The 27,322-nt window shown below is 29.3% G+C and overlaps 1 protein-coding gene across 5 annotated transcripts in view; it reads right to left on the reverse strand.

The window, feature by feature from the left end:
• The window catches only part of LOC107452196 (adhesive plaque matrix protein 2), a gene marked incomplete in the record, with an annotated part of 49,395 nt that overhangs the window by 17,694 nt on the left and 4,379 nt on the right, over positions 1–27,322 (reverse strand). For 3 of the 5 annotated variants that reach the window (XR_011637837.1, XM_071185975.1, XM_071185978.1), the window contains 11 exon segments: positions 26–140; positions 241–360; positions 459–575; positions 676–795; positions 896–1,012; positions 2,581–2,703; positions 4,423–4,533; positions 6,978–7,085; positions 7,182–7,298; positions 7,890–8,012; positions 13,746–13,859. Coding sequence is in view for 4 of the 5 variants with exons in the window: in XM_071185975.1 (XP_071042076.1) it covers positions 26–140; positions 241–360; positions 459–575; positions 676–795; positions 896–1,012; positions 2,581–2,703; positions 4,423–4,533; positions 6,978–7,085; positions 7,182–7,298; positions 7,890–8,012; positions 13,746–13,859 (1,285 nt within the window). 5 annotated transcript variants of the gene reach the window in all.

Consider the following 27,322-nt stretch of genomic DNA (forward strand, 5'->3'; position numbering starts at 1 on the left):
TAAATATAAAATATATTGCTTACGTTCTTCACAATTAGTTCCACTAAAGTTCTCTTTACATGTACAATTGTATTTGTCTCCCTCAGAACTGCATATTCCGTTATTTTGGCAGGGATTAGAGATGCAAGGATTTTTAGTTTCTGGTAGAAACAATTAAAAATCTGATGTAAGGAAATGCCAGTGATATATTCATAAAATAATTTTAAATGTTTCGCAATAAATATAAAATATATTGCTTACGTTCTTCACAATTAGCTCCACTAAAGTTCTCTTTACATGTACAATTGTATTTGTCTCCATCAGAACTGCAAATTCCATTATTTTTGCAGGGATTAGAGATGCAATGATTTTTAGTTTGTGCTAAAAGCAATTAAAAATCTGATGTAAGGGAATGTCACTCATATATTCATAAAATTATTTTCAATTCTTTTCAATAATTTAAAAAAAATATTACTTACGCTCTTCACAGTTAGTTCCACTAAAATTCTCTCTGCATGTACAATTGTATTTGTCTCCATAAGAATTGCAAATTCCTTTATTTTTGCAGGGATCAGGGATGCATGGATTTTTAGTTTCTGGTAGAAGCAAGTAAAAATATGACGTAAGGAAATGCCAGTGATATATTCATAAAATAATTTTAATTGTTTTGCAATAAATATAAAATATATTGCTTACGTTCTTCACAATTAGTTCCATTAAAGTTCTCTTTACATGTACAATTGTATTTGTCTCCATCAGAACTGCAAATTCCATTATTTTGGCAGGGATTAGAGATGCAAGGATTTTTAGTTTGTGCTAAAAGCAATTAAAAATCTGATGTAAGGGAATGTCACTCATATGCTCATAAAATTCTTTTCAATTCTTTTCAATAATTAAAAAAAAAAATATTACTTACGCTCTTCACAGTTAGTTCCACTAAAATTCTCTTTGCATGTACAATTGTATTTGTCTCCATCAGAACTGCAAATTCCATTATTTTGGCAGGGATTAGAGATGCAAGGATTTTTAGTTTCTTGTAAAATCAAAATAAATAAATAAAAGAGTCTAATGTGGTTTACATGGAGTAATACATTCATAAAATTAGTATTTCAATATGAGTTTAATAAATTTAATTATAATGAGCAATGATTATGTATACAATGATAAGCAATGATTACGTTTCAATAATCTGCAAATATCGTTATTTTTGCAGGGATTAGAGATGCAAGGATTTTTATTATCTGGGTAAAGTAATTAAAAATCTGATGTAAGGGATAGTCATTAATATTCATAAAATTGTTTTCGACAGTTTTGTAAAAAATATTTTTACAAAAATATAGCAGTTAGTTCGTCTAAAGTTGTCTTTGCATGTACAAGAGTATTTATTTCCATAAGAACTGCGATTTCCATTATTTTTGCAGGGGTTTGGGATTCAAGGATATTTACTTTTTGTAAAAAGGATTTAAAAAATCTGATGTAAAGAACTGTCAACTGTTAGTAATTCATTAATTACGTTATTTTCAATGATTCAATTGTGTTTAATATCTTGATATAGTAAGTCCGAAAATATTATGGATGGGGTCATCGCACAATACATTTCCAAACATTTAAGCAGGGAGAGGAAATGAGGTACTCTCTTGACATGGAGCTGGTCTTCTTAGATGGCGTATTCGAGTGTTGTGATCCCGAATATTTAGAATATTGTTATATAACATATTGTTATAACTAAGTTCTCCTTTGTATCAAAACTTAGGCGAATTTCAGTTCAGCTAAAGCAGTTACATATGTACTGCGCATTACGTTTGACAACAATTTAAGTTTCCTACAAAATTACCACCAATAAAAATTCTTTCCACTTTCATGTGAACAAAAATGCTTAAACATCATCTTCATGTCTGTTATGGATAACAATATCTGTTATGGATGTTATGAATTATCCGAAAATGTGTCAGCAGCAAAGAATTTCTAAGCTGGATTTCTCCCCTTATTATCAACAAAAGAAACTGATCACCAATCAAAATTCCGCTCATTACTTGATAGGAAAAAAGTGCTTAAATTGTAACTAAAGCTATCTATGCCTGTTGGTATTAATAAAAAATTCTATCATTGCCTGAAGTCAACAAAAAAAAATTAAAAGAAATTAATCCAAATTTGAAAGACTTCCCGACCAGTTACGAGTGTTAAAATTGAAGCACTAAGCTGAATAACAATACAAATTTCAATCGATTTCTTAAAAGCTAAAAGCAAAATTTATCTCATCATTTTTTAAATTTATCACTATTAGAATTGTCATTCAAAATTTTGATCACTTTCCAAATAGCTATATTAAGGAGTTTTGATCCTGATGCAACAAGAGTTTGGAGTTTGAGCCTGATTGCAAGTTATAATTCTTCCCAGAGAGATCAAATCTCAGATATGTTTAATTTTGACGTCAGTTTCGAAAACTTCTGTTTTAACACGGACAAATATTATTTTTTCCTCATTGTTTATTTGAAAAATATGTTTTTTTCTTATTATTTTTATTTTACTACAAGAAAATATGCATACAAATGAAAAATTTTCTGTATTTTCACAAACATGTTAAACCGAAAATAAAGTTACCTGATTCACAGTTTTTTCCTTGAAATCCCATCTGACATACACACTTATATGGAGGGTCATTTTGCGTCAAAGGCTCACAAATGCCACCATTTACGCAAGGATTCGGAGAACAGTTTTTTGGAACTGAAACCATAAAGTTTTGTGAATGCATGAGTGGAAAAAGAATTAGACAAATGAAAGAAAAGGTAATAATGATCCTAAAAATTGTCTGTTGTTGCCAAATGCTTGCCATTTGATTTCCGACTTTATTAATTCAAAATTCCAGTTTCAAAACTAGAGGTTTAACGTAAATTACTATATCGCAGTGAACACGTATGTTTTGTTTTGTAACTAGGAAAAAAACTAGTAATGAATCAATTTTGCTACCAATTTTAATATTTTTTCTTAATTTTAATTTGCATTAATACTTATTGTATTTTAAAAAGAAAATATATCGTTACTGAAAGTCTTCATATTAAAAAAAAAACATATAATATATTTACACCTTAAATTAAATTAATATTGTTGCAATAAAGCTTGCACTTTAATATTTTTTAATTGCTCGAGGTAACTATGATATCTACATATAAAAATTTAATATTAGAATATTACGGTTGGACAGGGTAACTTTATTCATCGAGATATATGAGAACAAATGAAATGATTAATTTTCCAATCTAACTTTCGTAATAATGATTTACACAAATTTCTTGTGTATTTATCAATTAGTTCTTCACTTAATTTACATTTAAGAAATTTCAATCTTCAATTCGGGAACTTACTCTATTGGAAAATGTATTATACATATATCACCATAGAAAGCGATAGGTTGCCTTCTGGGTTGTCACGAGCGATTAAAAATGCAAAACGTGGTGGCTGATAATAGAGTATAAGAGACTACAATTAGCTTCTTTCTGTAGCATTTTTTTTAAAGTTCTATTAAAAGTGGTATGTACTCAGCGGTCTTTCTAGGACAAATTTACTACTGTTTAGCGGTACCTTCGCAAATTCAACTTTCGGAAAAACGGTAGTTTCACAAAATACTTTTTTTTTAATTTTTGTATCCCGTAAGAAACGATACATTCCTATTTTTGTGTTGATTTGTTTTATGAAATTTTTATTTTTCACAAATTATGACAATTTTTACAAAATAGGTACCTCCCAGAAAAACCTAGACAGACCCCTGGTACTGTTGAACAATCAAAGAGATCATAAATAAATGAATAGGAATTGAGTTTCAATCATTTTTACATTTTTAGTCGCCTGTGGCATCCCCGGCCAGTAATCAGCTTAATTCTCCAGGTAATGGCTAACGCGCTTCTGTTTTCATTTCCATCTTTTCCTTCATTTTTTTTTTATTTATCGTTTCCAACCACTCAACTACTTTCATTTTAATTTAATTTATCAAAAGATTTTAGATTTAATCTATTTGAAAGATAAATAAATAATACTGAATCTTCTGCAACAAAATTCTTTTAAAATTTTCGTAAACACTTTGAGTTAGCAAAATAACAAGGTCCTTGCAGACAAGTCATGTTGTTTCCCTTCGTACAAGGTGAGTCTTTGTTGGTTTCGGTTGCAAATATGAAATGAAAGTAAATTTAAACGTTAGGGCACATACAATTTTTCTATTGTTCTCACACAAAAACAAAAACTAATTACATCTTTTTTTAAAAAAAATTTTATCGTAAAAATTACTGACCTGAGCAGTCAAAACATTTCCGCATGACTTCTTAAAGCCATCTTTGTTATTCAACTTAAGATTATTTAACCAATTAAAACTTAAAACGCAGTTAGAAAAAATAGTATTAGAAGAGTGGTTTTGAGGCAAAACTTTTAAGCTAAATAGAAAGAAATACTTACTGCAATATTCGAGGTAAGAAATTTCATTCAAGGGACAAATGCACGAGAAGGTATTATTTGATTCAACGCAAATTCCTTCTCCACAAGGGTTTGGAACACAAAAATTATTTGCTGAAAGAAGAAAACAAAAACTGACTGTAAAATAAGATAATTATACAAGGTGTCCCAGGATTCTTGGTGCAATCTTTTAGGGGAGGTAGGGGACATAATAAGGATTCAGATTTACATAGCAACCCATGATCGGAAATGTATGCGTTCACAGATAGGCGTTGCGTTGTTCTCCAGGTGAATTGGGCGTGGTGATAAATATGGTGGTTCTTTGGCCACCACGGTCTCCTGATTTGCGTAATATGAATTTCTTTCTTTGGGGTGTAATGAAAAGTGTTGTGTACGCAACACTTGTGGATTCCGAAGTGGATCTGGTGGCAAGAATCGTCTGTGCTGCTGCGGATATCAAACAAAATCCAGGTATATTTAAGCAAGTCCGTCAAGACATGGCCTGACGCAGATATAACGCAGGTATTGATAGCAATGGTGGAAACTTACATCTTTTATGACATTTTCACATACCATCTACCATAGCACATGTAATATCTTTGACGATTAAATATATTTTAGGTGATCTCAGTTTTGTGTCTCTTGGTTTCTTGAACCTGTCATACTATTTTACAAGGACGTTTTCAACCGTGGGTTGCTATGCAATTCAGAATCCTTGTAATGTCCCCTATCTCCCCTTAAAGTTTCTCCTAATAATCCTGGGACATCTTGTGTTTTTTTTAGGAGCAATCAGAAGAGAGCAGGGGTTGGAGTAGTATTGGTCTGTACAAAGTATGTGAACTGTTACTTAAATGCTTCAAATTTGAAATCCATGTTGGTGGAGAATAAGAAACATGAAGTCCCTAAATTCTAGCGCTATCCCTTTTCCGAACTATTGTTCTCCGATTGATTCTTGGAGATAAAAAGTAGCCAAAATTTATTTTTTCTTTATTTTTTATTATTATTATGTCTTTATTCTTTAATTATTAATTCGGGAACCATGTACGCTAAAAGTAATAGCTAATAAGACTAATCAAGGTTTAAGGAAGGGAATTTGGTGGGCTTCCTTTCAGCTGCTCAGATTGTTCCATTCTAGAAATACAGAAATGCTTTTGATTCAACTACTCAATTCAAAAAGTATATAAACTCATGTTCTACCCAATATAAATTTGTGCAAAGTGGCAAGTATATCCGTAAAAATGGCCAATTGTATAAAGAAAAAATGCATAAATAAAATAAAAATATTTTTTATACGTAGGCATAATTTATACCAAGCAAATTACATTTTAAATAAACAGTTTTTCTCACATCTAATAGTATCAGAAGTTGTCTGCAAAACTAAGCATAATTTTAAACTTCTTTTTTTTTTAAGTATTGATATTAATAATGTTATTGTTTTATTATTTTATGACATGTTGTATTATAAACTTAAGGTTTAAAAAATTTAATTATGTTTCCAGCGTTTTCCCTTATAGCTTTAAATACTCTTCCTTAAAGGAGTAAGCTCTCAAGAGAGCTGTTTTTTCCCTAAATATTTTAAATGACAAATTTAAAATGCAAATACACAAAACGGACATCGTATTGAAACTAAGAATAACGAATCGAATGGCTTTATCAAAACCTAATTAGTAACCAATGACCTGTAAGATAGCCATGGACTGATAAGTTAATTTAGCATCTCCTTCTCCCAACAGTTGCTTTTGCAAACACGAAGGAGATGTGTGTGCATAGAACAATATCTGAGAAGTTTCTTACTGAAGCCGACGATCGTCAAAATAATCTCTTATAATATATTTCTTTCTTTATAAGAGGTCGTTTTTATCTTTGTTATCTCTCATTTGAATATATATATATTTTGAAAACTATAAATATTAAATATATATTTTTTTTGAAAACTATAAATATTAAATATATATATTGAATATTTATAGTGTAAACTATAAATCAATATATAATTTTCAATATATACACTTGATATTTATATTGAAAACTATAAATATTANTTTATAGTTTTCAATTTAAATATTAAGTGTATATATTGATTTATAGTTTACACTATAAAAATTAAATATATATATTGAAAACTATAAATATTAAATATATAAATTTAATATTTATAGTTTTCAATATAAATATCAAGTGTATATATTGAAAATTATATATTGATTTATAGTTTACACTATAAATATTAAATATATATATTTAATATTTATAGTTTTCAATATGAATTTTAAATATATATATTGAAAATTATATATAGATTTATAATTTGCACTATAAATATTAAATATATATATTTTTTTGGAAAAAGGTGAATAACCAAAGCCTACTTAGTGTAACTGCTAAGAATTTTATCCATCAATAACAATATCTAGCGTAATTTTTGCGATGATTCAGTAGGCTGCAAAGATCCTTTTTTGCTGAGAAAATCATTTAAAAAATCTAAAGTAAGGGGCTCAAGTAATACAATCATAAAATTTTTTAACTGAGTTTTTAAAATAATAAAAAATAAAGTTTACCTTCTTCACAAGTTGGCCCTTTAAAGTTTTGCTTGCAGGTACAGAAGTAATTATCTCCATCAAATCCACAAGTCCCATTATTTTTGCACGGATTTTGACTGCAAGGATCTTTAGATAATAGAAACAATAATCAAATGATTTCATAAAAGAGATTCATAAAAATATTTCAAATTAATTTTAATAAACATAAAAGTTGATGTTTACGTTCTTCACAAGTAGGTCCTCTAAAGTTTTCCATGCAGATGCAATTGAATTTATCTCCATTAGAACTACATTTGCCATTATTTTTGCACGGATTCAGTTTGCAAGGATTATTTGTTTCTAGGAAAAGCAAAAAAAGAGAATCTAATGTAGTTGACACCGAGTAATGCATTCATAAAATTATTTCAAAATGATTTTAATAAATTTGATTTTAATGAGCATTGATTAAGTTTTTCCCAAGTTAAATTCTAAAGTTATTCTTATGTAAAGGTGTGATAGAATATCACTAGAAAGTTATTTTACTACCTATTTATAATTATTAAGAAAATCTATTTCCTACTTTCTAATTTAATTTAAAACCTATTGAAAGAACGTTTAGCTGATTACGCTACTAATCTGTTTAAATTTCTCACTTGACAATTCAATAGATTTTAAAAACCTTTTTCAGATTTACAACTAAATTATGATATTTGTTACCAATTAATTCTGTAACAGTTTTTGAATCAATTTGTTCTTTAATTTTCATCACATTCCTTGACTTAATAAGATATGGCTATTTTTCTGATAGGCTGCAGGAGCTACAAGAAATCTAAAGCTTTAAAAACGTTTAGCATTAAATTGATTATCAAAATACACCTTTAAAAAGGTTTAGCTCAGAAGATAATTTTATATTGTTAATTTTTCCATCTTATGAGTGGAGCATAACATTACCTGCTTCACAGTTTTTTCCATGAAATCCTTTCTGACATGCACATTTATACGAAAGGTCATATATAGTTGCAGGTTCACAAGTACCATTATTTTTGCATGGATTCGGAAAGCAGTTTTTTGGAACTGGAATTATAAAATAATAAAATTGTTTTAAATGATATGATAATGACAACAGAAACTCTCAACATGCAAAAACAAGAATTATGAAGTTTATTGAAATAATAACTACAAATTCTTAGGATAAAACAAAATTTGCTTATCAAGTAAATCCACCGTAAAATTATACTGGTTTAAAATTGAGCTTAACTTATTTCCATACCATCCAACATTTATGGTTTTTGTGAAAATCTTTTTCCACTGGTAGGGAACTAAAGCAGAAATTTTAGAAACAACTAGAATTTTTAGAAAACTTTTGTCACAACTAGAAATAAAGTCGAATCTAACATTGGACATACAGGTTTCAATTATTTATATGTAGCGATGCATAAAATTATTTAAATTCTAATGCATTAAAATATCAATACATAGCATTTTCTACCACTAAAAAAAAAAAAAAAAAAAAAAAAAAAAAAAAAAAAAAACATTTTCTAAGACTAAGAAAATTCTTTAGTAGTTCGAGGGTATGTATTTCCGCCTTAAAACTTTTTCGGAAAAGTGTTTAAACAATTTTTCATTGTTAGCTTGTTTTGAGAGGTGTAAATTACGCGTAACAATCACGACTTAATAAAAGTCATAGCCTTGATACTGGTTATACACAATTGTATCATATGTTATTGTATCCTACAGAGATACTGTGGAACAGAGATACTTTTACAGAGGTGCCAATCATTACATATTGTCCAAAATATTTTCTTTTTATATTTAAAGTGATAAAGACAATTTATAAATTTTATTTTGTTTATTGACTTAAATTTGTTTGAATTGATTTTGATAACCTAAAGACTCAAATCAACCAAACACACACGCGCATACACACACACACATATATATATAATCATTTAGAGTTCAGAATGTAAAGACATTGACAACTTACAATATATATATATATATATATATATATATATANATATATATTTATATATATATATATATATATATATATATATATAAACCCATTAATGTAAGCTAAATTAAAAAGAAAACAAGGAAAAAATATTTTATATTTTTAAAGATAAGAAGAAAATTTATTAATAAAAAAGATGTTTTTTAAATTTAAAAAAGAAATTGAAAGCCAGAAAACGAATAAGGAAAAGGTATAATCTCGTCATCACATCACACGATTATATCCGCAAAAATAGTGCTTTCTAATATTGTGTTAACATAGACAAAAAATATATCAATACAATAATGTGAGGAACACGAAGATAACTGAAATAAGAATAAAACATATAAGGTAATTAATACAAAATTAAACACATCAAGTAAATATAGAGGAAAAAAATTCAAGAGGAATACAGAATAAAACACAAAATGTAGCATATAAAGCGAGCTCAAATGTACTTCCACTTACAGGTATCTTGCAAAAATGATTTCAAATATTTTAGTATCAATTTTGCCAGATTAGCTTAAAGAAAAGGTACCTTTTTTGCTGGTTTATTTTAGTCTTCAGATCTATAAAGGTGTCCCAGCCATCGAATGCGATTGGCCTTAATAACATGAACTATGCGCGGTTGTTTGTACTTTTTGTATAATTCATGATTGTAAAGGGTGCGCCGTTTGCTATTCTCATGGACTGCATCAAAAATTCCTCTAAGTATTCTAGCGCTTCTGTTTTAATATTTTGCAATCTGGCAATCATGTTACGAAAATATTTTAAATCATTTTTGAAAAATTTCCCGTTCATGTAAGTTCATTTGAATTCGCTACTCGCTTTACAGATTTCGTTTTATGTTTTATTCTGTTTTTTTCTTTACATTTTATTTTCTGTTTTTACGTGATATTTTTACTTAATGTGATATATTTTGTTTGTTGTAAATTTTTGTAAAAAAATTTTTTGAGTGCTCCTCACACTATTGTATTGATATATTTTGCTTTGGCTATATTGATACAAAATTAGAAAGCACTCCTTTTTGCTAATATAATCGTGTGAACAGATGAAAAGATTATATCTTTTATTTTCCGGATTATTATTAATTCCCCCCTTTTTTCCGAACTTTTTTTCTTTTGGATATTTATTATTTTTATTATTATTATTTTTATCTTTCCCGCTTTTCAATGAACAACAGCTTCGTTCGTCCGTTTGGTTGTACTCGTGCTTATATCTATTATTATATAAATTTTAAGCATGCCATATATAAGTACAGAACTGAAATGTAAAGATAATTACAAAAATTGTCGTAAAGTTTTAGTTTACAAATTCCCCATGATACGATCCTTGATTTTTTCGAAAATGGATAACGCGACAATTCTCAAATGGCAACTAATAGTCAAATAAGTGTTATTTATCTTTCACTTTTTCATATTCGTTTTAGCAGATTTTATAATAACCTTCTTAATTACATAATAAAAGGAGCCGTATTTAAGAATTACAATGTTTCGGGTACTATATATGGTTTGTTAGCGGATATTATGATATAAAATTGAAAAAACATTGATACTTTTGTGAAACTTTAAGTAGTGAAAAAAAAAACAAATTTATACATAATTTTTTAAAAAATATTTTTGAATTCGGACCAAATATAAAACTATCCTCGAAAATAAATTTAAGATGTCATTAAAGAGCTTAAACTTTTCTTACTTAAAGGAAAACTAGTAAAATAAACAGTTTAGTTTTATTTATAAAAGAAAGAAAAAATTAATTTACAATGTTGATTGGCACTTGAAGTTTATTTATTCTTGATGATAGAATACTATTATATGATTTAAATGTCACGAATATTTTACTTGAATGCAGAAAAATTCCTGTGTATTCAATGATAATAATGAAAAATAAGAATTTAAGTCATTGTGAGTCCCTTAAATTGTTTTGGATAATAATTTTAAATTAGTTTTAATGAAACTGTTGTTCATGCTTCATATAACATGATTACTTCCTACATAGATAAATTGCTTTAGTGTATCTTGTCATGGAGGCGTAAATGGTTTTTTATGACTTTGAAATTAGTTATTAGATTTCATAATTTAATTTTAAGGCTTCATATTAACCAAACATAGGCAAAAGAACTAAAAAATAATTTATTGTTTTTTTTAAATTTTCAAATAATTCCAAGCACAATGAAAAAAATTCACTTCCCTATCTGCATTATTTACAAAGTTTTGAGCGTTTTTTGAAGAAAAAAAAAGGCTGTGGTTTTTCCTGCAAAAACAAAAGATTTTCACGTGCAGGCTTTTTTGATGTTTAGATGTTATTTTAATCCCTAAGGATTTTTTTTCTGGAGATGGAACTTTAAGGTTGTTGTTTTTTTCACAATAAACCTAAAATAAAATTGTGTATTGAATAAGCGTTTCAGAAATTCTAAAAATTTTTGAAGCATGTTATTTATATCTGTGTATTTGATATTTTTGTGAATTTTTTTCTTTTCAATTTTTCATAAAGGGAACCATGGAAATTATTATCCCCGGTTTATAAGCAAATGAATGCGCAGATTTAAAGCATAAACCATAATGCTAAAAAAAAAATTATGTTTTTTTTTTTTGAAAAATATTGCAGAAACTTGCAGCTTTAAGGACCTAAAAAATTTTGATGCATTTTTTAAAATTTAAAAAAAATCTGAACCATATTATTAACTTTTGAAAATTGATTGATTTTCATTAAAGTGCGCACGTCATGCAGCGACGGAAAAGATGATTAGTTTATTTTTATTAAAAAAGATAATTGTTATGAAAATAATTTAACCCCTTAATCATTGATTAGTTAAATTAGATTTAGATGAGTTCTGGAATTTTATTTGTAAGAATTTTTTTATAAGATCCTTTTCTATTATGAAAGGCAAATAATATTATTTTATAACAACATCAATAGTCCTACATGCATAGTTCATTCAGTTATAACAAGATACATAATATTGAGTTATTCTAATAAAAACTGAAAATTCACCACTTAAATATATTTAAGTGGCAGTAAATTAGCTAAATCAAAAATATTTTACTTCTCTCATCAAAGATTTTTACTATTTATTATAGTTTTCTCTTAATACAAATCTGCACTTCCGAGGATGACGTCACAAAGTTACTCAGAGGCCTTGACTCTCGGTGGCTATGGTGAAATACTGCTGATGCTAAACAGAGTATTTTAATAAGTTTTATGGTGACTCTGAACCAGGAAAATCACCCATTATTGACTGGTATTGTGAATTTTAGCTCTGTCGTAAGGGCATTGATGACGCTCTAGTGGTCCAAAATTAACTGCTGTTCCAGAAAATATCAAAAAAGTTCAGAAAAAAGTTTTGAAAAGTGAGATGAAAGTTGCGTGAGATAGCAGACAACTGCAGGATATCAGAAGGTAGTGTGTTTACAATTTTCCATAAAAATTTGAGGATGAGCAGGATACTTTTGAAATGAGTGCTGCGTGTACTCATGCCGAACTAATAAGAACAACGTGTCGACGATTCAGAACGCTGTTTGGAACCTTTAAAAACTGATAAAAAAAGTTTTCTTTCCTCGGTATGTGACAATATTTGAAACATGGATCCACTACTACACTCTTGAATCAAAAAGATCTTCAGCTGAGTGGGCAGCAGCCGGTGAAAGTCGTCCAAGGCGACCGAAAACTCAAATGTCAGCAGGCAATGTTATGGCCTCCGTATTTTGGGACGCCATGGTATTTTGTTCATCAACTATCTTGAAAAAGATAAAACTATCAATAGCGAATATTATATGGCATTATTGGATCGACTGAGCGAGGAAATCGCCGCTCCTAGTCAGAAGTCGGTGAAAACAATGGTTAAATTGGATGAATTACGCTTTGAATTGCTTTCCCATCCACAATACTTTCCAGAAGGGCCGGGATAGCCTGGTCGGTAGGGCGCTGGGCCCATATCCAAGAGGTCGTGGGTTCGATCCTCGCCGGCCGAAGACTCCCCGTGTCGTAAATGGTGACTGATGCACGTTAAATCTGTCGAGTCTCAAAATCCTCCATGTTCCCACAACAAATCAATACCTCTGGGGGTACTGATCCAGGAGTTTCCTTGTCTTCTGGATTGGTCCAAAATTACAAGGCTACGGAGTTGAACGTAAGTAGTCGTAAACCCATGAAATTGGGTCGGCTGTTCAACGACGGTTATAAAATAAAATAAAATACTTTCCAGATATGTCCCATAGCAACTACTGGATCTTTGTAGATCTCAAAAAGATGCTCCAGGGGACGAAATTCGGCTCAAACGAAGTAGTTATTTATGAAACGGAGGCCTTATTTTGAGAGCAAAGACAAATCGTTCTATAAAAAGGGCATCAAAACGTTAGAATCCCAGTCCTCGCTCATCCCATTCTACCACTGTCACAGATAACTGTTATACGTATTTTAAAAAAGCCTTTCGAGATATTTATAGCGCTTTATACTATCCAACTTTTATTTCCATTAAATCCAACTAATAATTAAAAGGTTACAAGTACGATCCGTTTTTTACTTTGCTGCTTTAGCCTCCATCAAAATTAGGTGCGAGGTTGAACAATCAAAACATTGCCTTATAATCATTTCAAATTTAACTCGTTATTTAAGCTAGTAATTTCGTAGAAATTTAAACAAATAACGAGTAAGAAAAATGTTATTTTATTAGTCACTTTTAATCAATAACAAACAAACTTTGTTACAATTCATCTGGTTTCACAAAAAGTAAAAGCTAAAACAATCAGAAATGTATAATGCAGTAAAGTAAGTTTAATAGAACTTTAAAAGTAAAAAGTAAAAATAATACTTACTGCAATTATCGACGTAAGTAAATCCATCCGGGGGGCAAACGCACTCAAAAGTATTCTCTAAATCAACACAATTCCCTTTTCCACAAGGGTTTGGATTACAAAGAGATTTATTTTCTGAAAGAAAGAAACAAAAAGCAATTAGTAATTTAAAAATTTCCGTTTTCATAAATAGGCAGGATGTTGCAAAATGACAGCAACTTATACATACAGATTTTAAAATCTTTTTAATTACGTAATAAAAAAATTAAAATAAATACAGTTCTGTAAAATAACAACTTTAATCCTTTGTGATAAAATTGAATTTCATTCACCCCTTAACGATCTAGTTATTTTCAAGAGAAAAAAAAAAAAAAAAAAAAAAAAAAAAAAAAAAAACGGTCATGCAACTGGCAATTTTTTAATTCAAGATAATTGTATAAAAAGATATTGTATACGAATATGGCAAAAAAGAGCATATGAAATTATTCCGGACGTATTCAAGTTAAGTTTAAGCAGTTGCCGGTAGATGGCAGCATATATGGCAACGTTACTTTTAAAAAGTAACGAGTAAAAGTACAAGTATTTTTTAAAAAAGTAACGAGTAAAAAGTAAAAAGTTCTTATTTTAAAAAGCAACGAGTAAAAAGTACAAGTAAAAGTACAAATACTAAACAAAAAAAGTAACGATTTAAAAGTACATTTCTAGGAAATCGAAAATTCAAAGTAACCTTTACAGAGATTCAAACTGCTCCGGATTCGACAAAATATTTTAANATGTATTATACTTTTTTTTACCTATTTTGAAATTAACTTTTTCTCTATATAGTTTCAGTTAACCAGCATTAGGCACAAGCAAACAAATGTCTACTTAAGTCTTACATTGTCTTTTTCAACACCAATGCTAATCACTAAACTTTTAGCTTTATTAAAATATTTTAATTTAAAAGGTATTAATATGCTTTTAATTTTGGGTTGATATTGCACTTTTTGAGCAGGGAAATGATGTTGCTATAAAATATAAAGAAAACTGTATAATTTTCTCCCAAGTGACTTTTATAGTGATTGATCAGTTCTCGAAATATGTAATTTTAATTTTTATGGAAATTCTGAACATTTATTAGTAATTTTTCATAAATACACTCTTTTTTATCAAATTGTTCTTTTTAAAATACACTCCAATTCTCATACCAATCAACTCTATTGTTATGTAGTTTCTGTAACTAAATGCCGGGACACATTTTAAATAGGCCTAACTTGTGAAAAAGGCTAGTTTTGGTTCATAAACTAAACGAAAGGTAGCATAGCAATCTTTGGGGAATGGCATGTATTAGTTCTAATGACACTAGCTGGATTAAACTCTTTGAAAGTCACTATCTTACTTTCAAGAAAATATGAACAATTTTGAAATATTAACAGATTGAAGAACTTTTTGTTGACCGAAAACAAAAAATAATGCAGAAACTAAACAATAGAAACATATTTATTACAATAATAATATTACTTAAAAGCAACGAAAACTTAAAATGAAATAAGATTTCATTTCTTCCAGAAACTAGGGTTTCATAGGTGCAAGGTTGATGGTTCAGTATTCTTTGTTCATAATAGTAAAAAATGCAGTTGCTTTATTTCCAAATATTTTCATGCGCCACTGAATTGAGGCAAGATAATCTAAGCGTATCTACTTAAATTTAAAACCCAACATTTTAAAACATAAAACTTTCTCGCCAGCTTTAAATATTTGATCGCCTAAGGCAAGCTAGCGAGTCGAAATTTCATAGGTTTTCAGAGCAAATAAAAATAAGAAAAGTTACAATTTTAGTGTTTTTCACTCAGAGCAACGGTTTTATTTTTAACTTTGCATACTATAATGTTAAAAAGAATTGGCTGGGTTTTAAAACAAACAAATGTTTCGAACATTCAAAAAAATATTAAACTTCTTAAAAGTTGCAAATTGTGCGTGCATTTTTTTACTCAAAGAAAAATTTAAAAAGAAATCTAAATGAATAATTTTTAATTTTGAATGCTAGTTAGTCCAAAACAATTTAGTGACAGCGAACATCGCCAAGCATTTAAAAAAAATAGAGCAATATCTTTAAAGTAAAAGAGAACTCCCGCTAAAAACGCTTCAGTTTTTTTTTCATATTGACATTTTGTGACAGTTTATCCTGACTCAAGATGGATTAACAAAAAAGCAATTAGCAATTTTCGTAAACTCACAACGGTTAAAACAAAAACGCTTAAAAGGCATTATAACTTATGACAGAGCCATCAGAGAAACTTAAATTTAATGTATAGTTATTATTATTTCTTTTATGAATTAAAATATGCTATTCGAGAAAGCATTGAGTCTTAATCAAATTATGTAAAATTGAAACACTGCATTGAGGATACAAAACATTCATGAGACAAAATATCTATATCTAAATATATATATATATATATAAAACAAACCGTGTATTCACAAAGAGCATAAGTAGCTGATTTGAAAATACGAAATACATATCAGAAATATATATATTTGGATAGAGCTGACATCCAGTTTAAAATAAACTAACTATTTCCAGTAACATTAAAAATAGACTGGTGCAGGAGTGTGTAAAACAAGAAATAAAAAAACTTCCAGGTAAAAGAGATGGATATATTTAAACATTTTTGGTGCATTACTTTTAACGCTCTAGCCCGGAAATATCACGGCCACGAGAAAAAGGAGACGAAAGTTCACTCCGTGATTTTGATGAGAGCAAGAGGGAAGGGGTTAAGACAATACTTAAAAAAAAGTAACATTTTTATTGAAATCTATACGCGTTTCGTGATAAATGACAGTTATGGCAAAGCAGAGATAATGTAATTCGACAGAGTTTACGTCTCAATAAAGATATAAAAAATACAATTAAATATGATGTGGAAACTTCATCAAAAATCATTTTCATTAATTTTCTCTGTAATGTGACGTATAACCTCATTAGTAATTACATGACCTCTGTTTTGCCATCCTGCCATTTGCCCTACTGATGAAGGTGCACCAATTTGTATCCGAAACACGTACGTATTTTAATAAAAATTTCACTGTTTGTGATTTTTAAATGTTGTTTTTAATGAAATAAAAACCCAGCAAGTGCAAAGATTAAGAAATCCTAACTATTTCTATGATTATTTTCACTCCATCTGTTATGATTGTAATTTTACAGACGCTATTAAAAGAAGTTAGCTTTTAAGAAAATTTCGTTTTCTTGATTTCATTTGCATTTACCGAATTTAAAACGTCAGCAAAAAGATCTACGGAATTACTACAGTCAACGAAATTGAAAAATCGCATGAAAGAAACAAAAATTATGTAAAATCCAAATGATCATTATTTTCATCCTTTATTTTTGAAGTTCTTTTCAAAGAGTGATTTAAAAATAAAGTATGATATTCGCAAATAAAAGTACGGTATTTTTAATTTTAAAAAAACTTACAGGCAAACTTTCAGTATCAAAAGTGAAGTTATTTGCATTATTATAATTCATTTATATACCACGGACAATAACGTTTGAAGCTATCTGATGAGACAACTTCCACAATATGGACTTGATAACGTTGTTGTTTTTTTTAATTAAATATATTTTATAAATTAAATAGAAGAGAGAAAAATAAATTACATATTTAATAATATTCTTCGTACTTCTTTTAATTTTCTATTACAGGTGGTATAGTTAAAAGTTTACAGAGTTAAAAAATCTTCAAATGATCTAGTAATAATTGACAATTCTAATAATTATAACTATTTATTATAATCATTAATTTCATTTATCATTAATTTCATTTATCTCATTATTTAATTCTCGAGAGTAAAATATCTTGAAGTGTGCTTATAGTATTTCGATAACACAGCAACGATTTCGATTTCAACACCAACATGTAAATTTACAAAAGCATAAAAACCAAATTTTTATGAAAATCAAAATTTACCCCTACTTTGGTTGACTACTGGGTAAGAAAAATGTACCTTTTTCCGACAATTTACCTATCCAATAGTAACTCCATGACTCTTGAGACCCCAGCGTCTAATATATTAGGCTACATTTGGTACAATTGCATCACTTAATAATAAATCAAGATTTTTTTTTAAAAAATAATTTAAGACTATTTTTATAAGCCTTGACAAAGCGATTGTTTTAAAATATATATGCTTAGATTATTCAACAAAAAAAAAGGAAAGAAAAAAAGCAATACGAGTAATAGTTTACAATCGGGAGTCCCTCTAATATTTGGCGATTTGAAAATAAACCAATATATATGAGAAATGAAATGCTTTCATTGGCTTAGAGCAGGGTTTCTTAACCTGCGGTTCACTGACCCTTAGGGGTCCATGGGTCATATTTTGGGTGTCCACCGACTACTCCTAATTTTTAAAACGTTTGGATCAATAATATTTAAATAACATTGATCTTTTTTTTTCTTTCTAAAAGGTGAAAATACATACATATTTGAAACTAGGCGATCGAGATACCCCAAATTCAGTACGGACTGCACACAGCCCTCTAATATCCCTGTCATATTTTTAACATCCTCCACTAACCAGCTTTCAGTTTGCACCATCAGGGGCAACCCCCTGATGACGCCAGCTGCACTATTTTTATTATCCCCTATCAAGCTACATACATTTGACACCTTGTTACTAGATCTACTCACCACTCAGGTTACTAGATCTTGAATTTTTTTACTAAGAAGAAAGCTCAGTTTTTGAAATCTGGAATATTAGACAAACTTGGATTTGGTATTTCACAAAAGCCTCTGGTTGAGGCATCTCTCAAAGTTGCATATCATATTGCTAAAAGCAAGAAACCGCATACTATTGGAGAGACGTTAATTAAGCCATGTGCGCTGGAGATGGTTGTATTAGTTTGTAGATTGGAACAGATAGAAAAAAATTGAGGCAATTCCATTTTCAAATGATGTGACACATTCAAGAATAGTTGAAATTTCTTGCAATTTCTTGGAAAAGATCATCGATGAATTGAAAGTATCGCCATTTCCCTTTAGTATGCAACTGGATGAAACTACAGATATCTCGAATTATAGTCAACTTCTTGTTTTTGTTCGTTACGTGTCTCTTGATACTATCAAAGAAGAATTTTTATTTTGTGAGTCTCTTTTGCAAACTACAAAGGCAGTTGATGTTTTAGCAATGTTAAATGCTTTCTTTACCAAACAAGACTTCGTCTGGAAAGAAAAACTTCATTCACTTCGTACAGATGGAGCACATGTGATGCTTGGCAATAAATCTGGTTTTGCCCTGTTGGTAAAAAAAAGTCTCCTAATGTTCTTGTTACTCATTGTTTTTTACATAAACATGCGCTGGCTACAAAAACTCTTCCAACCAGCTTAAAAGAAGCATTATCAAAAGTTATTAAAACTGTAAATTTTATTAGACGTAGAGCTCTTAATCATCGTCTCTTTAAAACGCTGTGTCAAGAAATGGACGCAGAACATGAGGTACTTCTGTACCACACGGAATTGCGCTGGCTGTCACGAGGGCAGGTTTTGAAACAATTTTTCATGTTGAAGATCGAATTATCACTTGTTCTAGAAGAAAAAGATAACTCATTCTTCGAATATTTAAACAAAAAAGATTTTACCTATAAATTGGCTTACCTGGCAGATAATTTTAACCACATGAACAATATAAGTCTTTTAATTCAAGGACCCGATATCACCATTATGGATGCAACTGAGAAATTACAAGCATTCTAATTGAAGATGCCACTTTGAAAAAAATAGAATTCAAAATGCAAACTTTTAAATGTTGGACGAAGTGCTTTCTCAAAATGGATCTTGGCAAGATAATTTGTTACTGAATAACTTAAAAAATAAAATCTGTGAACACCTGGAAGTACTTCAAGTTTCATTGAAAAAATGTTTTAATTTGAATGAGATAAAGATAAAAGATGAGTTGTGGATTCGTCATCCTTTTCCTTGTGATATTGACTGTATCGATAATATGAACCTTGCCAAAGATGAGCTTATTGATCTTAGAACAAAGTCCTTGCTAAAAATGGATTTCGATTCAAAAACACTCGGAGAGTTCTGGTCTTCTGTGAAAGAAGCCTACCTTGTAAAGCGAGCTATTTCAGCTATAATTCCGTTAGCTACAGCGTATCTTAACGAAGCCGGACTTTCCACAGTTTTGACAATAAAAACAAAACATCGTTATCGGTTGAATGTTGAACATGTTATGCACGTTGCTTTGTAGAAAACCCTTCCTCTATTCAATTTATTAAGGAAAAGCAGCAACAACCTTCAGACTAAAAACTTTAATTTTAAATATTTTGTATTCTATTGAAATCATAAAATTAAATGCTAAAATAAATTAAACACTAAAAATTGATGTTTTTTGCAATATTTTTTCTCAGGGGGGTGGTTCGTGATTTTTAAAAGGGGTCCATTGTATCAAAAAGGTTAAGAAACACTGGCTTAGAGCATGGGTCGCCAAACTTTTTTCATCATCGACCCCTAGATAATTTTTCGAAATCTCCATCGACCCCCATAAAAGTAATTTTCCGTTAATTAAGATAAAACTCTATTAGATACTGTGTTTGTACATTTATTTTATGATTTAAACATTTATTAAAGTAATAATACATTGTGTAACAGTAGTTTTATGAAAAATATATTAATGTTGAAATTGAAATACCTTAATATTTATTAAATAATAAGTAATTATAAATAAGTAGAAATAATAAGTAAAGTAACTACAGATTTATTGCTTCTTAACCAATGAGATGAGTGTGCCTGGTGTTTTTTTGCAAGGTTCACCATATTGGGATCAAAGTTGGTCAATTTTAATTTTAAGTCCCCTCGTAACTCCACATTTAATTTATTTCTGTGCTTAGTTAAAATTGAATTTACGTGACTGAAACCGGCTTCAACCATATAGGAACTTGGAAAAGCTAGCATAAAAAGGATGAGCTATTTCATCAAGTTCTACATATTTTTGCATTATATTTATATTTGTTCAAAATTTACTTATTTTTAAATTTTTAAAAAGCGTCTTTGCTTCAAGATCCGATAATAATTCAGCAAACTCATCTTGCAGGTTGATGTCCATGTTTTTGATGATGCGTTTATTAATTTATGTTCCATAAAGAAACTGATATTAAGTCAATTATAAAAAAAATCACAAATTTTACATACTCAATTAGATATTTGGAATTTACGTATTAAGAACTGTTTTTCTTTGACCCCCATTCGACCCCCTGGCTCAGATCAATCCCCACTTTTGTTAAATAGACCCCTGGGGGTCTATATAGACCACTTTGGCGACCTCTGGCTTAGAGCTATATTTATAAAATTGGCTTAGAACGATATTGATAAAAATGAGACTGCTGTAGACGATTTACCCGCTGTGGACTGATCGTAAAGACATGGTTTTCAGCAGAACACCCAATTCAAGCATTACTGATTGCAGTAATAAGTGGGTGGGTGACCACTTTGATCAGCCAGGGTAGGGACCGAGTATGTGTGGTACTGGTCCACGTTAAACTGTTCTACCGTAAAGTGCTCGATTTCTAGCGCAAATCGTCTGGTTACCAAAACGGAGGAGCCATTCCCGCAGCAAAGGATCAAAATTGTGATGGCATGTCTTCGGATCTTCCTCACGAATATGTTTCCCAGACCGTCATCAATAGCCCATTGTGCAACTCTAGTGCAACTTAGTTCTAATTAAAAAAGGAGTTTCTTGCTCATTCTTTAATATTTAAGTAATTTTTATTAATTAAGTCAGATAAACTCAATGATTTGAATGAACATGATAGCAATTGCCGACTACATCACCAAATTAGTATTTCTAAAGTTACTTGAAACCACGTATTTATTTTGTATATATAGTTATGTTTTTAAACGTGAATCTATAGAACTGGATAATTTAAAACCAACAGTAATTGAAATAAAAAAAAAGTTCATACATAACTTATTATGCTCAATACATAACTTATTATTATTTTAGAGCCAAATTAACGGAGAAATAATATACTAATTTGTGTAGGAGAATAAAAAAAACAGCCTTTATGTTTTCGACGCCAATGATGCTTAATTACATTTGGTAATAGGTTTTAATTGAAATAAAAAATATATATGTTCTAAAACACAAAATTAATGGAGTTACTTATTCTTTCAGGGGAACCGTGAAAAAATTACCATGCTATTAATTAATTTTGGTAATATGTACAGATTAAAATTAAAAATAATCTATGCACTAAAAAAAATTAATGGAGAAACGGTACTAATTTGTTTAAGAGAAACATTAAAATTAAACGTTTTTAGACGCTAATGATGCTTAATTAATTTTGATAATAAATACTAAATGAAATGTAAAAAAAATGTGTTATCTACCATAAAGCAAAATAAATAAATAATAAAGAACTGGTACTACAGTGGAACCCTGATTTAACGTTTTCCGTCGAACTAGAGTTAAAAAAAGCACGAAAGGTGAAAACATACAATCGGCGAAATTTGTAAAAAACTTGTGCGAGCTTCGAAGAGAAAAAATTTGTTTGAAAATCATATTAAACGAGGTTTTCTTAAAAAATTGTAACGTAAAATCTAGGATAATTAAGCATAATTGGTATAGAAGATTTTCATGGACCTGCCGAAAATGCCGAAAGGGGAATAAAGTACGAAACGGATAACGTAAAACCGGGGTTTCACTCCCAGAAAGCATGTGACCTTACGTCAACCTTGCGTCGGAATTTTCTTTGTATTGTCAAGAAAATGTTTGTACTAAAAACCTTTTTTCAGTAAAGCAAAAATATTGCAGTTTCAAACCTTTCATCTTAAAAGGATTAAAAATTATTTTTTAAAGCTTTTTAAAAAAAGTATTGTCACTTAAGGTAAAATGGTCACTTAGATCTATAATGACGTTATAACTGACGTCACACTAGTGATTAGATCAAATTGTATTGTGTATTAAAATTTCATGACAAGGTGGATTTTAGATGAGCATACAAAACTTTGCGAAAAGAAACCTTATAATCACCTAGATTTAAGATCATTTTCACCTTGAGATTTCTTCACGCTTGAAAGCCCTACGTCAACCTCGATCTAAGGTTTTTACATAGAAGGTTGTTTTCCAAGGTTTCGGATCAGGATAAAGTAAGTAGAATAGAGCAGGTTGTCATATATCTCGTTTTAAGGCTAAAAGGTTTACACGTAAACCGTGTAACAAACCTTTTTAGGTTTACATTAAATGGTTTTTTGCTGAGTAAAAATAAATCTTATTTTGCTATCTGGGACTTACATCGTTTAGGAAAAACTTTATTAATCTCCATATTATTATTGATGCTTAATTAATTTCGGTATCAAGTACAATTTGGTATCAACTGAAACAAAAAAAAGAAGAAAAAAGCTATATACTTTAAATAAAGCAAAATTAAGAGAGAAAGAGAGGGGGAGCTAATTCATTTAGAAGAGAAAAGCAAAAAGCTGCCAAATTATTATGGATGCCAATGATACTTAATTCATTTTGATAATATGTACTACTGATATTATGGTAATTGGTGCAGCTTTATTAGGCATTAAATGTACAAATATCGGTGCGATGTATTATATTAGTATATTTGATACCCATTAAAACTGCGTCAATATTATGAAACTTTAATATAAATACTGTGAAAAGAGGTTTTTCGCAGTCACTCTAAAGCAGTTCGCATCCGGCCCGCGAAGCCTTTTTTTGCGGCCCACGAACTAAAATATATTAGCTGTCATTTTTTTTTGCTGACAATTTTCGTAAAAAATCTATGTGGGTTTAAAATGCTTTTCTCGTTAATAAAAACCTAATTTCTTCGTTTCTGTGAAATTTATCGTACCAACGGTGCAACAAAAAAAAAATTATTTCTCAGGTTTTGCATCCAAGAAAACATTTATTCAATTACAAAAATAAGCGTGTATGTTGCTCTTTTTTATTTAATTTTTTTTTTTTTTTTTTTTTTTTTTTTTTTTTTTTTTTTTTTTTTTTNATTTTGTGAATGTAACTTAACATGTGCGTATCAGAAATTTTCTCGAAGAAATTCTCCGATTTAACTTTTTAAAACCACTCATCTTGGACGAAAATATTTGCACACACATTTGTAAATTTGAAATGTGAATATCTATTCTCTGGTGGTTGCAGCAGACAAACCTCAATTTTGTCATAGAACATTTTGTGTGCTACTAAGTAAGTTTTAACACCAACCTTTTTAAAGTTTTATATCTCAACAATTAGATATCTGTTGTACATTAATTGTTTAATACATGAGTGCACATTAAAGTTATTGTAGCCCGATTTTTTAATATGCAATTAAATATTTTTAAAAATCTACTTCTTATTTTAATTTGTAATTCAATACTTTTGTTTTGTACAACTTGGTAAAAATCTGACAGTAATATTTAATGTTCCTTCAAACATAAAAGAGTCCTACGTAAAATTTTGATAAAGTTGCGGCTCGCCATTTGATTTGTGTTTTTAATTGTGGCCCCCGGCCTCATGTAAGTTGGTAACCCCTGCTCTAAAGGAATAAGTACGGAGAAAATCGCATGATTGTTGTAAATTTAAACTATCATGAGTTGACTACGAGCAACAGTATCGTGCCGAATGATTCAGAATTCAGTTTTTCTTTGTCCAGCAAAAAAAAAACGTGATTAAAGCACAAATGTACTTTCATTTGTGCTTTTATCACGTTTTTTTTTTTTCACTTTATTTGATGTTGTGAAAGTTGTTTTTTGCTTTCGTTGATGTTAGTTTATTTTGATGTTATGAACTACTGAAAATCTGTTTCGCTTAAACTAATAACATAAAGCTACCGGGAAGGACAAAATAATAATGAATTTAAAAAATGGGATCATTTCAGCTTTATTAATTTTGTTGGTATATATCTTTTAGTTTTGTGTAGGATTTCGTAGGGTTGCTCAGTACAAATATATTGATAACCAACTTTTTTCCACCCTTCACGAAGAACGGGTATTCAGCTGGTATGAAAGTAAACCAAGAACCAATCACATAACGGTAAACAAAAGTTGCGGCAACCCGAAACCTTCGGAAGGTGACGTCGTTGAAAATCTTTTAATTGCATTTATGAGTTTTATGTAAAATACAGTAAGCATGAGAAATCAACACCCTGAATAACTTTTGATCTAATGAACAGATTTTCACGTACTAAGACTCAATCTTAATGATTCGGGGGCCTAACCTTATATAAGATAATTTATATTACGAAATCATACATAAAAACTTACTTTCTCTGAATAAACATTTGTATTTTTCGACGAATTCAGATTCTTAAGCCTTAAAACATGGCGGATAGCTGAAATCTGGAAAATATGGTCCAAATAGCTATGCAGGACAGCAAGGGAAAGTTTGGCTTCGATTATTTCATTCAATAATAGTAAAAGAAAAAAAAATGTTTACATTATTAAAAATGTAAAAATGTTTACATTATTTCAAAGTAAGAATTATGAATGACAAAATACAAAATTTAAACGAAATCGATCTAACAGTTTCCTAGTTTTCCCATCTTAAAAGGTCGCATATTTAAAAATTTGATTCCTTGAGACTTATTCGACCGATTTCGTTCGATAGAACTTCGTATTACGTCATTTATGCACAAATTTTAAAATTATGTAAAAATTCGTATATTTTACAACTCAAAACTTATTAACTATTCATATATTTTGCACCTCGAAACTTAACTAAGAAAGGAAAAAATAATTTTCTACATGAAATTATCTCTGTGTTAACGAATTTTTTAATTGCGGGAAAAACTTTTTTGATTCGCTTATGAATGAAATTAACCTATAAGAGTCGAAACTTTAAACTGCTTTCTGCCTAAACCATGGGACCATATTTTCTATATTCCGGCTACCTATCTTATCAGACAATCTGAATACCAGTTCTACATACGAGGTGAAAAAATAAACATCAATAGTGAACAACTATCCAAAATCGTGCACAAAACTGAAATGCAAAATCTGACACAAATATAAAGTCAAAATAATTCCAACGTTTTATTTTTTATTATCATTTGTTACCTTTCTCGATGGCTTAACATTATTAGTTCAAGAAAAACACGCATTTAGTAGCTTATCCCACCAAAATGAAAATTAAGTGTTTTCGGTATCATTCGGTTTAACGCTGTTGCTCGAGGCCAGATATTAAACATTTTCCCTAATCAAGCCACGTTCAACTGTTGACTGTGTACTTTGGCGGACACAGTAAAAAATCTTTCATAAAAATTTACAGTATTGGTGAAGCATCAAATTCACATATAAAATACTTTGTATTTATATCTATGAGTACATATGGTACCTATTACAATTGCATCATGATGCCAATAGTGCCTATTACCAAAATTAAGCATCATTGGTGTTAATAATAGTATAGTAACTTTGTATGGTTCCCGATAATGAATAAGTACATTTTCTCAATTAATTCTGTTTCTTAGTTCATAGCTTATTTTTATTTCAATTAGTACCTATTATCGAAATTAATTAAGCATCATTGGCGTCAGCAACATCTTGCCGATTTTTTACACTCTTCTAAACGATTTAGTAACATTTCCACAATAAGTTTGCCTTTTAGTGCATAGCTTATTATTTTACTTCAATTAGTAACTTTACCAAAACTAGTTATCGTTAGCATCAATAATAATATTGGTGTTTTATTTTTTTTATTTTTCTCCTCAACGAAGTCCCTTTTCTCCTTTAATTCAGTTTTTCAATACAAAGCTTCTTTTTTTAAATTTTAATTACCGTTGATCTCAAATTGTTTAGTTTTATAGTAATACGTTTTAGAAGCATAACTATAAACAAAATAAACACGTGTTTCATACTATTTTAGAAATAGTAATTTGTTGACGTAATCCACCTTTGATACCTCGATCACGTTGCTCATTCAGATAATCTGGCATAACAAATAAAAAAAATAGTTAAAAACAACTTTTTTTAAGCTATAATACAGCAAACATCAGTGACGTTATCTTTAAAAAATGTGGCAAAACTGAATCGCCTATAATTCTAAATATATTTAATTTATAAATATATTATTCTATATATGCTTATACTTATTAAATTATCTGTCTATCATTCTAATCGTTTAAACGAAAGCTATTTTTAAACAATAGCTTCCGTTAAGTCAATGAGAAAAAAAAATTCTTTTTAATGTCGTCGTATTTTAATTACAATTGTACTCAGTTAGCTTCATGTTCAATGTCATATTTTTAGAGCTTACGGTGTACCCACAATCCGACGCATAAATTCTTTATTTTATTGTAGATATAGATCAGTGGTTACCAACTGGCGGCCCACGAAGCCTTTTTTTGAGGCCCACGAACTAAAATATATTATTTGTCATTTTTGCGGACTATTTTCGTAAAAAACTTTATATGGGTTTAAAATACTTTTCCTTCGTTAAAAAAAAAAAAAACTAATTTCTTCGTTGCTGTGAAATTTAACATACCAACGGGGCAAAAAAAAATTTTTCTCAGGTTTGGCATCCAAGAAATTATTTATTCAAATACAAAAATAATCGCTTATGTTGCTCTTTTTTATCTCGTTTTTTTATATTTTGTGAATATAATTTAGCATGCG

This window comes from Parasteatoda tepidariorum, chromosome 9 (assembly GCF_043381705.1).
Source record: "Parasteatoda tepidariorum isolate YZ-2023 chromosome 9, CAS_Ptep_4.0, whole genome shotgun sequence".
Lineage (NCBI taxonomy): Eukaryota > Metazoa > Arthropoda > Arachnida > Araneae > Theridiidae > Parasteatoda > Parasteatoda tepidariorum.